The 16,723-nt window shown below is 41.2% G+C and overlaps 2 protein-coding genes across 2 annotated transcripts in view; both read left to right on the top strand.

The window, feature by feature from the left end:
• The first annotated feature begins 3,403 nt into the window (after positions 1–3,403).
• Positions 3,404–11,600, top strand: gdpd3a (glycerophosphodiester phosphodiesterase domain containing 3a). Its single transcript, XM_085784601.1, has 11 exons — positions 3,404–3,545; positions 3,942–4,094; positions 4,457–4,499; positions 5,662–5,797; positions 6,309–6,354; positions 6,473–6,591; positions 9,013–9,102; positions 9,239–9,372; positions 10,191–10,250; positions 10,512–10,563; positions 11,442–11,600. Exons 1-11 carry the CDS (start codon positions 3,521–3,523, stop codon positions 11,568–11,570), a joined length of 987 nt encoding a protein of 328 aa, XP_085640727.1. The 5' UTR covers positions 3,404–3,520; the 3' UTR covers positions 11,571–11,600.
• Positions 11,601–13,319: 1,719 nt separating this feature from the next.
• ypel3 (yippee-like 3) overlaps positions 13,320–16,723 on the top strand; it is a 4,852-nt gene continuing 1,448 nt past the window's right edge. Inside the window, exons 1-4 of the mRNA XM_085784603.1 lie at positions 13,320–13,748; positions 14,947–15,065; positions 15,298–15,341; positions 16,041–16,149. Of these exons, the coding sequence (XP_085640729.1) occupies positions 14,949–15,065; positions 15,298–15,341; positions 16,041–16,149 (270 nt within the window). The 5' untranslated portion in view covers positions 13,320–13,748; positions 14,947–14,948. The remainder of the gene's footprint in view (positions 13,749–14,946; positions 15,066–15,297; positions 15,342–16,040; positions 16,150–16,723) is intronic.

Below are 16,723 nucleotides of genomic sequence, written 5' to 3'. Positions count from 1 at the left end.
AGAACAGCGCCTCCTGTAGGACCACTTTAAAAACAACAACAACAACAACAACGGTTGAAGACTGTCCCAGAGGAGAGTCGTACTGTTAAACCAACCAACCAACCAACCATCAGCTCTTCATGGCTGCACAGCATTCACCACCAGTTGACCCCTGATCCCCCCGACCCCCGACCCCCACACACTGCCTTCTTTCTTTTTTTTTTGCTACGCTCATCCCACCACCTGTGTGTGTTAGCCCCAGCCGCCTAACATATGTATGACAACATATGTGTGCTGTTTCTCAGAGATGGCTATTCGTGTGTGTGTGTGCTGTTGTTATCAGTCGTCAGTGTGCGCTCCCCCCTCCTCCCTCCAGCCGTGGGTCCAGCTCAGTCTGCACTAAATTTTTCTTTGCCTCTTGCACTGGGACCAGTAAGAGAACTCTCCTTCCTTCCTTTCCTCCCTCCTTTCCTTCCCTCCTTCCCAAAATGGACCAACACATGTACGTAAAGTCACCGGTTTGTTTGACATCCGTTCTCTCTGAAGCCATATCCAGCACTGTGGGGTCGTCGTGCGGCTTTTTTTTCGGTGCATGTGGTGACGCACATCGTTCAGTTCACCCTCCTCCTCCTCCTCCTCCCACCTCTCACCACGCTTTACTCTAAAGGGCTGCCTCCACCCCCCTCCCCCTCCCCCACCCTCACCTCCACCCGCCTCCTTTCTGTTTATCTACTATGGGACTGATGAAGACCCTCCTCCTCACCCATATCACTTATGACTCTGCTGTTGCTCCCTCCTCGGAGAATCATGCCCCGCCCCTTTTTTGTCTTTTCACCTGATTCCTATAGATCACAGTCGGTCATAACAAGCAGGAAAACTGGCTCCGGTCACATGACTCAATCAGCACGCCAGCACTTTGTCCTCCAGCCACGCTCTTGTTGTTTTGGGTTTGGTCCTCCTCTGTCTCGTAGCTGCTTTAAGTTTCACCTGCTGCGTTGTGCAAAGCTCGTTGTGTGCAGTAATTTATGTCGGTGTAAAAGTGCTTGTGTATGAGTAACAAAGCCACGACTCTTTTTGTCCTCTGTGTGCGTGAGTATGCGTGTGTGTGTGTTTTTTGGAAGTGCGTATTATTTCCTCACAGCTCGGGCCCTCTCCCTGCAGTTACCTGTGTGACTTTTTTTTTTTTCTCCTCCTTTTTTCAACATAGAAACAGTCACACAATCGTTTAGTTTTTTCCCCCTCTGACCTGCCACCAGACCAAACATCTCACTGGGGAACCATGGGGATGAATCCTTCTCACACACTCACTCACACACACACACACACACACACAACCAAGAAGAGTGTATGTGTGTGTTTGTGAAATGTTGCACTTAAACACACCACATACATTCATACACAGTATCGACCAGTGTAAGGCCTGTCTGTCTGAGGCCTCTTTCCACATGTTGTTTCTAAATGGCTCTTCTTATTATTGCTATTGTTGTTATATTGGTGAGTTGTTGTACTTTTTCGTTTCTCTTCTTCTTTTTTTACATTAAAAGGGAGTTAAAGTTGTATCATTTTTTTAATTATGATAGAATGTTTTTATTTGTATTTTTTTTTCTTCTTTATTTCTCTTATGGGCGTGATGATTATTATTATTATTATAATTATTATTGGCAGTGTTTTCAATCTTTCTGAAATCTAGTTTTGTTTTTTTTTGTTTTGTTTTGTTTTTTAATTTCCCCTCCAAGATCTTAGAAGGAATTATTTTAAAAGAAGATATAAGTAGACTGTCAAAGAGATATGAGTTATTGAGGGTTATAGTCTGTATATTCTATGGGTATTATGAATTAAACGATTAATAAAGAAACAGAATTATATACCTATAATTAAATAAAATTTCCTGATACTGTTATGACTTGTCTGTGGGGTTTTTTGTTTTGTCTTTTGAAGTTCATCTGTCGCTCAGAGCTTTTTGACTGTCTGTGATTTCTGTCAGTCCTTATCTTTGTAGAAACATGTCAGACCTGGCAGCAGCAGCAAACTGCTCAGCAGAGTTCAGTGCCAGCATCTTAACCCTTCCCTGTGAGCCCAAGGTTTTTTATTTTTAACTAAACATGAGTATGAAGAGACACAAAATATAGCCACACAACTATGAAGATAAAAGGTCATGAAAAGTACAAAGAGATGTAATCACTTCAGTTTTTACGTGTCCAATTAGGAGGTCTGCAGGCTACATGGACATAGAAATAGCAGCTACTCACTTGTAGTGTTTCACTACTAGGCATTAATCTGTTAACCACAATATTGTGTTATGTGTTTCCTACATGTGCCTTCCTTCACCCTTCCTACAGATCTCTGTGCTCCTTTAAGACCTTTTATTTTCTCATCTGTTCTTCAACAAGCTACAAATTATATGATCCCCTTTTTATTTTTTGTCATTTTTGTGACGTTGGTTGTTGCCATGGAAACGTGTCCTTAAACAAGTCGGTTCTCATTCTTGTGAAATTGTGTAACCTGCATTAGAGCAACGCAACAGCCCAGTGTGAAGGGTTTCTGTGGAAGTGAAAGCCTGAGAACGGTGGGACTGTGCATGAAGCTGACGTTTACTGGAGTTAACTCACTTTTCTGTGAAGCTGTGAAAGTTTTGTAGTGTTTATTTCACACCAGACCACAGACACCAACATACCAATACAGCAACAGCACAGCTAGAAAACAACAACACCTGGTCTGAAAAGGGGATGGACTTTTAACTTTCCATCCCCCACATAAAGACACCATCAAGACATACATAACTATAACTAAGTAAAAAAAACAAAAAAATAACAACAACAAAAAACAAAACAAGCAAGCGAACAAACAAAAAACATTGCGAGCTCCCTCAACAGTCCTACATTTGTCCTATATTATCTATGTATGTGTTTAGGCCTACATGTCTCAGCATGGCCTCGACTTACATCCTGTGCATTCCCAGAGTCTTTTGGCTGTGGCTCAAATCACTGCAGCAGCGTTTCACTTCTAATTTAAAGTAAAACTCTAAAACATTGATCTGTGAGAAAATGCTAGAAAGCCACATCGCGCTGCAGTGAATAGGTTTCTAACCTCTGGTGTTGACCAGGCTTGTTGTAGCTACTATCTGAGAGTGGGCTCAGCCTGTTGCACCATTGTTGTCACAGGCCAGGTTGGTTATTGAAGCCTAACAATACAGTGCCACACTCTGCTGACTCTGTACTGTATATGTGTAGAGCACCACTGCCTCCAGACGTGGCTGTTTTCATATTTCTGTCCTTATGGGTCAGAGTTTAGTTTACACATCTCCACATGCCGCCACATCCCTTTTGTCAAACAGGACCTCGGCTGAGAAACCTGTTGCTGCTGTGTTTTTTCAAATATGCTTGTTTATGTTTGTGGTTTAATCTGGAATCTGGAAAGAACAACAGATTCTTTTCTTTTTCTTACTTGCAGCACCTCTCATGTCATAATATTCAGTGTTGGGTATGTAATTTAATGCAATGCCCCTCGCACGGCGAAGTCAAATGACAGAAATCCTAGAACAATGTTGGCAAGCATGCAGAGTCCAGGTATGACACACATGCACACACAAAGCTGCTGGTTCCTGTTGAACAAAAGAGTGTAAAGAGTGATTTAGTAATGCCACAGGCAGGGGAGAGGCCAGAGAGAGAGAGAGAGAGAGAGGTGAGCTGCGGGCTGTGAGTCCATGCTTCATTAACAGATTTTTACAACTCTGCAGGTTTCAGGTGTCTTTCAAAAGAGCGAGAGCAAGGGAGACGTTTGGCGTGTGTGATGAAACATTTGAGGCATGATTGTTGTCAGTCCTACCAGTCGACCCAGTTTCAAAGTCGTCGTGCTGTTCTTCAGTGGAAGACCACAGACAGAGGGAGTTGTCGGAGATCACCTGGATACACGGATCTGGGAGTTTAGTTTGATCACACCTTTTTGACTTTTTGATTGAACAGAGAAGGCGAGACTCATGAGCAGTCTGTTTTATTTCGTCCTCCCGGCGTTGGGAGGGTACACCCTCACCTCCTTGTACCTGCTGAAGAACCCACTCGTTCTCCACAAGAGGAAACGCACGGCCTTCTACTGCGCGCATATCTCACATCGAGGAGGTAAGAGGACAGGAGGAGGGATCTATTATCAGGGTTTGAATGAGGCGCTTTTCAAATCCTGCGTCAATATTCAGGCTGTCAGGATGGTTCACTGACTAACTGTTTTCTTTTTAACCTGCAGCAATGAGATGTAAAAAGTCAACACACAGTGCATAAGATAATGCAGAGATCTGATTGATGATAACCTAATGTGTTGAAGTGACATCCATTTGAAAACCAAGCAAATAAGAAAAGTGTTTCCTGTTGCTCTGTTGTCTCCTCAGCAAATATTTGTCCCAATCTTTTCTGTGGCCCCTGGCTATAAGTGACCCCAGGGGCCCTCTGCTGTCATCATCCCCCTTGATTCATGTGTTTGTTTGCAGGGTCTGGAGAGAGGATAGAAAGCACCATGGAGGCATTCACACAGTGAGTACTGAGCTCAAGAGGCTGCTGCTGCTCTCAGAACAGATGTGCCCAGTTATGATAATATTGTAACAATAAACCTCGGACAGCATCTCAAAGCTGCACTGAGTAAAAGGATCCATAAGAGCAATAGGACAAGTAGAAACAATGATGGGGTTAAAACAAGACAAATCAGATGTAACCAATGGCTAAGACAAGGAAATGTGTTTTAAGAAGAGATTTAAAATTGGTCAGAGATGAGAGAGAGTCCCAAGTCCCAAATACTGGGGCTCTAATGGTAAATGCCTGGTCACCCTGGGTATAGTGTTGTGGTCAAGACCACCGAGGCGAGACCAAACCTATACGAGAACATTTTCAAGACCATTACTGTATTCAGTACCAGTACTTATACTAATCATGTGGCTTGATATTTACATTATTCCTCAGCTAAAAAGAAAAAGAAAAGATCATTTCATATAAAATCTAAACCATATTTAATTGTAACAAAGTTTGGATTGAACAGAAGAACACAACACAGAATCTGCTGAAGTACGGTTACACAAGCATATCCTTTGTAGAACTATTTTAATTGTCTTAAAGTTATTGAATTATATAACATAAGCCAAAGTGAGCGAGTGACGGATAGAGTCCAGCTCGGCCAAGACCAAGGCAAGGCCGAGTAAAAATGTAGTCGATTCCGAGACAAGACCAAGACCTTGAAAATTTGTTCTCCAGACCGGTCTCAAGTAGGCCACCACAACATTATCTGGGTCACAATCCAAGACCACGGGGTGACCAACACCCATCCATCTGCCTATCTCAGGTCTTCATTGGGTACTCATGTTAATAATAAGACATTTAAGGTTTTAAAAATAAGTAATATGATTTGGCGAGTGTTATGGAGGAACAAAGACTTTTTTCTGAAACCCCGTTTGCCTGTAACACAGTCCAGATCCCTCTGATTGTATCTTTTCTTCATGATGAGCTGGTAAACTGTCTTATATGAAATGGATCTGTTCTACATAAAGGAACAGCACGTGTTTATTTTTTGCAACACCGTCTGCAGTTGTTGCACAACCTTTTTTAGAGTGACACCGTCATGCTGCAGACGCTCTCTCAGTTTTCAGTTGATAGATGTGCAGACTGTCATTGATTCTGCTCTCTCCGCCTGCGTCTCTGTCTCCAGCGCGGTGGAGCAGGGCACACAGATGCTGGAAATGGACTGTCACCTGACGCATGACGGACGCGTGGTGGTGTCACACGATGAGAATCTGCTGAGGCAGACCGGACAGGACGTCACCATCTCCTCACTAAACCTACAGGTGGGAGAACAGACCTCACAGGGCCGAGGGCCGGGTCAAAGGTCACGCTGAGACAGCACGTCCGCTCTCGCAAACAGTGTTTTTGTCCAGGTGGTGGTTTTCTGTGTGACTTTTTCAGCTCAGCACACTGGCATGGAAGTGACTTGTTAAGTAGGGGTTATATCAACGCGTTGCATATTCAGTTTAATTGTAAGATGCGAAATAGCTGCACGCAAATTCAAATATTCTCTTTGAACCTACCTGAGATGCTTTGGAGCCTCATCATGCAGCAGGATTTTTAAATGAACTGATAAATGTGCCGACTGAGAACAGCGTCTTACTTCAGATTTAAATCTTTTGCATCTGAGTTTTGCTGAAAAACATTTATGAACTGAAATAATTTCAAGTAAATGTTAATCTTTGAGTTTGCATTCAGCTGCGAGTTAGTAGCAACAATTGGTGTAAATCACACTCTGTACAACAGTGATCTGATTTCTTTTGTCTCCATGTGTCTGCTTCTCAACTCTCTCAGGATTTACCTTTGTACAAGGAGAGACTGGAGGTGACATTTTATGCAGGTGAGTTTTTCTTTTCATTCTCTACTGTCTCAATCATTAACAAAAGGAGCTGAGTGTAGAAGTAGGTCAATGTGTGTGTGTGTGTGTGTGTGTGTGTGTGTGATGTCCCATTCTCCAGGTCGCTACAGCACCGGTACAGACAGGAAGTTCGCTCTGCTTGACGACGTGTTCAGGAAGTTTCCTGAGATTCCAGTCAGCATTGAGATCAAACAGAACAACCACCGGCTGATAGAAAAGGTTGAGTACACAAAAAAACATGAAATAACTTCAATAAATAACCAAAAGGGGGAAAATCCCAAGTCCATTGTTTCAAGTGCATTTTGCAAAAAGATAAGATCAAGAGGTCAAGACACTTAATTGTCATTTCACACATATGTATGTACAATACATAGGCTGAAATGAAATATCGTTTCTCACCAGTTTCTCGCAGTGCTTTATTAAAAATAAATAATTTAAAACAAGTTAAAATCGTGTCGGATAAAAAAAAATGGCATGCAGCAAGATGTATCTGTCTAATCTAAATATCTATACATAGTCCAGTAATGAGTGGTGACAATTATATATAAATAAGCAATTGATTATTTACAGGAGGGGATTAATTATGTAGGCCTACACATGATATTGATGTTGTATACTGTGAATTGAGAGTGTCAGATAGTCAGGTTGTCCAGGTTATATTATGTTGTATAGGAGCAGTGTTGATTGTGCAGTCTGACAACTGCAGGGAGGAAAGACCTGCGATATCACTCTGTCACACATTTTGCGTGAAGGGGTCGATCACTGAAGGAGCTCTCCAGTCCAGTCAGGATGTCGCTCATGGGATGGGAGTGATTGTCTATCAGAAATGAGACCACCTTGGCCATCATTCTCTTCTCTCCAACAACCTCCACTAGGTCTGAGTGAACATCCCAGCAGGACAGAGCAGAGCTGGCACTTCTTGACCAGTTTAAAGAGTGCCCCCTTCACTCCAAAAAGCCTCAGCCTCAGCAGATAGAGTCTGCTCTGTCCCTTCCTATAAAGTGTCACAGAGTTTTCTGTCCAGTCCAGTTTATTGTTCAGGTGTGTAGCAACCAAAAACGTAATAATAGCCAATAACGTAATAATTTTGGTCATTTTAAATGTAATAAAGCCAATAATGTAATAATGTGCCAATAATGTAATAACATTTTTGAGCCAATAACGTAATAACTTTTTGCCAATAATGTAACAAGTTATTACATTATTGGCTGGTTATTACGTCATTGGCCTAGTATTAAAAAAAACCTTTGAAAATGTAATAACTGGTGCCAATAATGTAATAATACATAAATATGACTGCAGTTCTTGGAAATAAAAGGCTTTTTTGCAGTTTTGTGCAGTTTGCTAATCAAAAATAGGTATAGTGGATGACATAGTCGTCATATTTATTCATCCAAGATATGTACTATCTTTCACCTCTCTCTCTCTCTCTCACTTCTACCGTGCTTAATGATATGTTTGCAGTAAGTAAGCATTGTAGGCTATCAACAACCTCCAAAACATAACCAAACTTGTGTATTGAATGGTGTCTGCCAGCCAGTTTATGTTTCAGTCATGTATAACTTCCTGCCTCAGACAAACCATTGGAAATAGGCAATGTGAAATGTTCCAGCATGGCCCGGAGGAGCAATGGCGTTGATTTGGTTTTACCATTGATTTTTTTTTTTTTAATTAACATTTAGCCATCATTTTTCCAACTTGATGAAACTTGAGTGGCTGAGTGACTGAGTGACTGAGTGAAGATAGTACATATTTTGGATGAATAAATATGACGACTATGTCATCCACTTACCTATTTTTAATTAGCAAACTGCACAAAAACTGTAAAAAAAAAAAAAGCCTTTTATTTCCAAGAACTGCAGTCATATTTATGTATTATTACATTATCTGCACCAGTTATTACCAGCCAATAATGTAATAACTTATTACATTATTGGCAAAAAAGTTATTACGTTATTGGCTCAAAAGTTTTATTACATTATTGGCACATTATTACATTATTGGCTTTATTACATTTAAAATGGCCAAAATTATTACGTTATTGGCTGTTATTACGTTTTTGGTTGCTACAAGGTGAACACCCAGTTACTTGTAAGATGTATACCCACTCCCTGGTATGTTCACCAGTGATGAAGGGGGGTGTCCTGTCCATGCCTGCAGAAATCCACCACATTGAGTCTGCAGTGGAGAGGTTGAAGAGGAACAGAGCCAGGACTGTTCCCTGTGGGACACAGTCTTGTGACCTCCGATACTGTGGACGATTCGTGAGGTAGTCCAGTATCCAGGATCAACATGACGGTCCAACATAGGCAGGCATGAGAAGCAGTGATTCAGACCATATCGATGTTTTACGGAGGAGGGAGCAGCCTGGAAGTGTCAGTCAGGCTCTGGATTATCCAAGCTCAGGCATGTCAACAAGGTCTGCGGTTGAGGCTTTTGTGCTGCTTAACAAGTATCCAATTAAACATTAAGATCATCCCTGATGATGCGTTTTAAACTGCTGCTGCCATTTGTCCACAGTTTGGACTTCATGTTGTTTTTAGCCTCCCACAGGTAAAAGTGGTAATTGGCTGTACTTGATCTGAACCAATGGATTGATCTCTCATTTTTAATGTGTGACCCCCTCATGTCTGCGTGCAGGTGTCTGACCTGGTGAAATGCTACAACAGGGAGGAGATCACCGTCTGGGCCTCTGTGGACTCAGAAGCCATGAAGGAATGTCAGAGAGTGGTACGTGACCCACAGAGTTACAAGTTAACATAGTGTTGTATGTCTCGACTCTTTTCCAACACTGTCTCAGCATCACTCCCTGTCTCTGTTGGTGCTGATACCCTCGTCTCTCTCCTTCTATCTATCTCTGTGGTAGAACGGGTCCATGCCGTACAGTTTCACAATGAGGCGAGGCATCCTGCTCCTGCTGCTCTTCTACAGCGGCCTGCTGCCCTTTGTCCCGCTGGGGGAGAGTTTACTGCAGTTCTACCTCCCACGAATCATCAACAGGTGTGGCTGCATGTGGAGTCCATGTGTGTGGTTGTGTGTCATTACACTATCAGGTCTTTAATGTTAAAATGTAGGTTCATGAAGGGGAAGGAAATATTTAACCTTCATACTTGGGCACAGTTGATTTTACCAGACAATCACTCTGTCGATGTTTTGTAGCTGCCCACGTGTTAATGTAATGTATGACATGCACATACACCCATACTGTACATGCATCCTCTGGGGATATAGATAGATACGTAGATGTTTAGCACATATGAATATGGACATCAAAATATCAACTATATAAAATACCCATTGTAAATCTATATGTATTGATATATGATTTTCATGGTGTGACATGTTGTGACCATAAATGTTTATGATACATTTATTTGATTGATATGTTTTACCATATATGTTATTATTATTTATGTTTATCAAAACAACATGTGCATAACTCACAGGCTTTGGGATTATTACATATTTAAAATACCCTACATGTCTACAATACAGGCATAAATGTAAACATTTGTAAGGGCATATGTTTGAATATTGACATGTATAGACATATATGTACGTATATGTCTATACATGTCAATATTCCAACTTCTTAAGGTTCCATAAATTATTTTTTACAAATGCACGTTTATGTTGTATGTATGCATGTCATATTTGAAATGTAGTATATGCACTTATATTACATTTGTTTGTGACTGCATGTCATTATGCATTCATGTGGTTCAATCCACTCAGATTTCCCCTGTAATGTGGTATCTATCTGTTTCAGTGCAGATGTGTTGATTGTTTCTCTCTGTGTGTGTGTTTGGCTGTTGAAGGACGTACATTCCTGGGACAAGCATCCTGAAGAACGGCCTTGTCGTCTCTTTGCTGGAAAAGTGAGTGAAGGTTAAAGAGGATGCTGAAGTCTCTCACACAGACAACAGCTGACTCATTGTCGGTTTTGAAATTAAGCATTAAAGAGGAAGGTGTTACCAAATATTTCCTGAACATAAAACAATATTTGAATGCAGGCTCGTATTTCCATGCAGAATTCTACCATACATTCTGGTGTTAAATCAGCTAGTTTATATAGTCATAGTTATATCAATTCTATATACTGATTTTTTTTCATAGATTTTTACTTGCTGTCATTCCAGAGTCACTATGAGGAAGGGTCTTTTTAAACACCTTGCAGCCCGTGGAATTCAGGTATGAAACATCATCACAATCTAAAAGTACAAACGTGAAAGCAGAGTTTGAAGAAATACATTACAACAATGCAGAGAAAGTAAAATAAATAAATGAATAAATAAAAATAAAAAGTCATGAGAAGTGAGATCTAAGCATCTCTGCTTCTATACATCCAGTGTTTTAACGCAGAAAATACTTCAGCATTTCTCACTCTGCTGCCGTGAGCGTCTCTGACGCATCACCTCTGCCCTGATGTGAGTAATCTCTGCTGGGATGAGATCACATCCATCGTCAGGCCACGAGTGGTCAGTGAATAGTTTGAGCATGAAAACAACTGAAGTCATGTGCTGCAGCTCTGTCAGCTGCTGAAGGCCTCACCACTGCACTGCAGAGTAATTCTGAATGAGAGACTCAGGAAAGACCCTTTGCACCAAGAAGTTGACAAGAAAGCAGTGACCTGTCAGATGTAAAAGTGAGAGAAACAAAATAAAACAGTGTTAGTATTAGAAAGACAGCATCTGTGTAATTGATGAAGAAGAAAACACTGCATAGACCAGAAATTATTGTTCTGTAGTGTGGACGAACAGCTGCTTCTTAATGCTGCAGTATTTTTGTTTTATGTTAAATGTTCATGTATTCTGTCTGTAGCTCAGACTGGCAGCAAAGATGGCAAGAAAACAGGACACTGTGTGATTTCATCTTTAATCCTCATGTTTTGTTGGGATCAGCTTCATTTCATTGTTGTCTACAGCAAAGCAATCATCATAAATCACAAATCTATCTGACCTTGTGTGTGCATTTGTGCGTGCGAGCAAGCTCTTCCAAATTCATCATCATCAATCATCAAAGTGTTGCAGAAAAAGTCACTAGTGTTTTAATTATTTCTGTATTTTCAGGTGCATTTGTTTGTGTGCAATGAAGACGAGGACATAAAGGCTGCACTTGAAGTGGGAGCCACAGGAGTGATGACCGACTATCCCACTCTTTTGTCAAACTACTTCAGCAGAAACAGAAGTCAGGAGTGACCTCAAAATACATCCAGTCATGACAACACAGATGTGGTGGGTTTTTCAAGAGGAAGGATTGTGTAAAACAAAAAGAAAACTGTATTAATCAGATGTAAACACAAGAGGTGTAAGGCTCATTTCCCATTGCCCATGCTTTTGATCAATCATGAAACAAAACTATCACCCAGCTCTTTGATCACAACCCTGAATCTCTGTTGCTGTAGTCACTTGATGTGCAATCAGCTCATATCTGTGCCCTGGCCTCCACCCACAGTCATTCAGACACAGCTCAGTGTTGAACCAAAGAGCCACTGATTTACCAGTGAGTGAATATTTAACCAGCCAGACCAAGTCACCTGACACCACATCTCTACTGATAAGAGAGTAAACATGACTTTGTTTTGACTCTGTCTCATGTTATTTTCAGACATTATATGGTTTATGGTTTGAGTAAGTGCTGGATTTATCAAATAAATGACTGGGGAAAGTTTTTCAGTGATGTTGATATATTTAACAGGAGTGAAACGTGGAATTATTAATTCTACAAATGTATGTAGGTGAGTACATAGCAGTGTTGAGAATATGTTGAGCATCTGTATTTAAAACTGTATCACATTATGCACATATGGGCTGAGGGTTTCCATGTGCACAAACCTCACCTGCGTCCCTGTTTTCCCAAGCTACGGTCAAAGTCCTTTTATAATCGACCCGTCTGTTAGTGAAACAAAGGCTGTATTTTTCTGACCCGGTTTCGCTGTGTGACGAATGAGTTAATGGAATAAGTGGATCAGGGCCAAGGAGGACTTTACAATAAATGCAAAGAACAATTAGTGACGCGGCAGAGAAGTTAGGCTCTTGTGATCATAATGTACAAGCAGGGACATACAGCTGAGGACACAGGCCACTTTCTCAGAAGAATTTATCACTTTTGAGGCCAGTTTAGGTTCACATGTTACATAAAACTACTGTATGTTGTTGGACTAAATACCTTGAAAATGAAATTACTGTCCAGCAGAACTATAGTTCTGACTTTTCTGTAGAGCTTACTGATTACAGGGGGTTTATCTACATTTTTCTAAACAAAAATGCCCAAATTCCACTGATTTTAGTTTCCAAATGTGTTAATCTTAATCATCTGTAGCCTAATGTGCATCTGTATTTTTGGTATTGGTCTGATATAGGAAATGTAACTTTGGACATTCTGACAAGCAGTATAGTCTACATGTGACAAATCTGTCTTGAAAAAGCCCAATTAATTTTCTGCCGATCAACTTATTAGTGAATCACTAATCACAATTTCAGCTCTGCTCTCTACACATACCATATCATGTGTACAGAAACCTTAATTAAAGTTTCCTGATATGTAGAAGGAGCAACATTTCAAGAATGTAGCTAACAAGAAATGGCTAGAAAAGAGTTGACATCTTCAAGTATATTGTTTTATTTCACATTTCCATAGAAATATGTTCATTATCGAGTGTGACAAAGAAGAGCATCAAATCTCCATACTGGAGAAGTTGGGAATAGCAAGTATTATCAAAATACAATATTCAAGGTATTGTAATTTCAAGTAAGTTAGTAACATATCACTACTACTTTCAAATCAGTCTAGAAAAGATGACTTTTGTCCCAAATCCAGCTGCAGGGAAATATAACTCTCTATCAGGCTCCATTAAACTGTATCAACAATCATCCTGATGGCAATAAAGAGGGCTCATGTGAGGTCGCCTCTGATTGGTTGACCCACATTCTAGACGTCACTCGGACGCTCTGATTGGTCGACGGGGATTTGTTTTGCAGTCTTCAGACTTCCTCCCCTGCGTGTTTTCATAAACAAACCACATTTTTCCTCCCGCCGCGGCCGCTGCTGCTCACCTCCCAGCCCGTCCAGACCGCCAGCCCCGTCGGCTTCCCGCTGCTGCCGCCGTGTTGTTGCCGAGCAGAGAGAAAAAGCTCCGAGAGGAAGTTCAAAACAGAGACGCGGGTAAACGCTGCAGTAACAACAACAACCACAGACTGTCCGTGTTGTCTTCATTGTCCGAGCAGCAGCTCAACGCGTGGTGGTGGTGGTGGTGGTGGTCGACTAGTACCTGCCTGCCTGCCTGTCCACCGTGTACCCGGCTGTAATCGCATGGTTTTCGGCTGTCAGTCCAATTGGGCCGCTGTTCCGACCGTGAAGAGCTGCGGTGGTTTGAGGTGAGTCGACAGACAGCGAGGGGTCTCCTGCTGTTAGCTGCTGCTGCTGCTGCTGCTGCTGCCTGTTGTGGCTGTGCCGAGCTAGCAGGCAGGCTAACACACGCACACACTGATACACATTTACACGCACACACTCACACGCACACAACGCTAGGTCGTAGCTCATTTTTTGCCGTAGCTGACACATGTTTCAGGCCGTTTGTGGCTTGTGTGTCCGTATTTGGCCGCTGACACATGGTCAGTGGGGTTTGAGGTCTTTGTCAGCGCCTGGATGTGGGTTAACAGCCTGTAGCTAATGGAGCGACTCTTGTGCATGAAAGCTGCTATGAACCAGGAAACAAGCTGCACTAACCCATCTGCCACCTTTGGCTCTACTGATTTTGCCACGATGCAGTAATGCCTACGTCGTTACAAACAACTGTAATGACTTGGTCTCTGCCCTGTTACATTGACACAGATGCGTGACTGAAACATATCTGAGCTGTTGACTGGAGCAGCAGCTCAGCTAATTTATCCACATTTAAAGAAGCTAATACCTGCAAAAATGTGGGGGAAAATCATTAAGAGAAAAAGCTATAAATATCAAATTTCACATGGAAAGTCATATCTGACTAAAAAAATATATATGGCTGCAACCTTTTTTTGTCATAAACAGTGTTTCTTATAAGAGATTCCCATTAGAATTTCCTGACCATACTGTCAGCACCAGACATTTTTTAATCTGACAAACAATACAGAATAAGATGATTTATAGATTCTTGTCATGTGTCAGAGAAATATTAAAAATATTTGAAGTGAATAAAAATCAGAATGGTTGATTAATCATATAACATTCTCAGGAAGTTTGAAGTAAGCCTTGAGCTCCTTACAGATAAAGTCAGTGTTTATGAAGCAGGTCAAAACACTGCATTGAGTGTCAAAACTAAGTCTTTTTCACTGTACATTTTCTGTCCTTGGTTAGGCCATCTTATTATCAGATGTGTTCAAACTTGTTGTCAAACCTGTCTGTCTAATGTCCTGGATTTCCTCACTGATAAGAGTGACATTAATTCCAAATGGGAAGAGAAAGCCACTTGTGCAGCATCTGATTGACCTGTAATTATGACTTCCTTAGTCTAAGGAGACATGGCCTGTGTTTCTGCCTCACTAACACCTGCACCTCAACACCTTCCTGCTCCCTCAAACTGTTGCTCCTCAGACATGGTGAAGCTGACAAAGGCCAAGACGTTCCAGGCTTACCTGGACTCGTGCCACCGTCGTTACAGCTGTGTGCACTGCCGTGCCCACCTGGCCAACCATGACGATCTTATCTCCAAGGTCAGTTTGCTGCCACCCTTTGTTGTTAATGATCATTTCATTTGAAGAAGAAAGTAGAAAAACTGGACTGGCATAAAGCTTAAAGGAGGGGTCTGAAACTAACAAGACATTTGAGAAATACTTTGTGTAGCTGTAGAAATTAATATAATGTTGTTGTGCTTGTGGTGCATAATGTCAAGTAGGCACATGTAGCACTTTTTCTCTAATTACATTTTTCCTCCATGTCAACCAGTCTTTCCAAGGCAGCCAGGGCCGAGCCTACCTCTTCAACTCTGTGTGAGTATTTCCTTTTTGAATACAACTCACTGTCTCATTAAATGCACAAAAGTTGCTATTCTTGATAGTAGAGTTGCAATCATATTCTAAGGTCTGCTACAAAGTGAGTTTAACTAGAGCTGCAATTGATTCATTTTAATTGGAAAAAAGTGGTGGTTTTGGAAGTAAGTACTTAGTGGGCCCACAAAGCAAAAAGAAGTTGGTGAATCTATGATATATTAGAAAAATCATTGCGCTCCCGATGAAAACAAATTCCTAGTATCGGACATGTTTACACATTGTCAACAGATAATTTGATTTACTGCAGAGTGGACCTTGAAGTCGAGGGAGATAACTTCAGTGACGTTTCTACTGGGTTAGTGGGTCAGGATAGTGGGTCTTGCTCTAACCATATGTTACGAAGGCATCAAGACTTCCCAGGAAAAATAACTTAATCTAGTTTTATCAGAACTGATTCAATTTAAACGCGATCTGTTCAGATGAGGCCTTGAATGGATTCCTACTTTCTCACTACGAGCGTTTCACAAACTTCAATCTTTTTTCTCCTCAAAGGGATTCATGTGGTGTTTGAGCTCACAATTTATCAACATTAGAGTGATACTGGGTTTCCAACTGTTTCAGTGCCCGGTCAGGAGAATCGTTTTAGTTCTATGAATTCAGAGAAGTGCTGCTGTTTGATGAGGCTGCATCTGGTTTCAGGGTGAATGTTGGCTGTGGTCCTGCGGAGGAGAGGCTGCTGCTCACAGGACTTCATGCAGTGGCTGATATCTACTGTGAAAACTGTCACACCACCCTGGGCTGGAAATATGTAAGCATGCACACCTGCACAGAAGACACTCGCTTTTTTTCTTCTTTTTTTTACCATTAAAGAGGAACTATGCAAGATTTTTACCATAACTATGCTACTTTTTTTTTTTTTAACTTAATTAAACAACTTTGGAGTAATGGTAATGTTAAATGAATGTTGCTTGTTAAGAGGGAGAATGGCGGCTCTGTTGGCCGAAAACCAACCTTGCGAGATCAGCGCCTCCGACCCGGTGTCCCAGATCCCGTCTCAGCAGCAAAAATATGTACATATGATAGAAAATATGATATATAACCTTTCTCGTCGGCATAAATAAATAAAATGGCGGAAAAGTGACCAGACTTTCATAGTTCCCCTTTAAACCGGATTTATGCTAGACGAAAGGAGTCAACATGGAAAGAAAATAGATACCCATGGTGTTAATTTTCAGTTAAGTATCATATTGCACCCATTGATGGCTCTTTTTATAGCTTCAAATCAGTTCATCGCACATGTTAAAGCCATGTCCTGTACATGTTTACTGTCATTCAGAAGAGCGATCACAGTGAACAGAAGCTTTGCAGTAAAGGTGACTTAT

The sequence above is a fragment of the Trachurus japonicus genome, chromosome 8, assembly GCF_045865225.1.
Source record: "Trachurus japonicus isolate A0001 chromosome 8, Traja_1.0".
Taxonomy (NCBI): Eukaryota; Metazoa; Chordata; class Actinopteri; order Carangiformes; family Carangidae; genus Trachurus; species Trachurus japonicus.
This window is presented reverse-complemented; position numbering and strand designations above follow the sequence as displayed.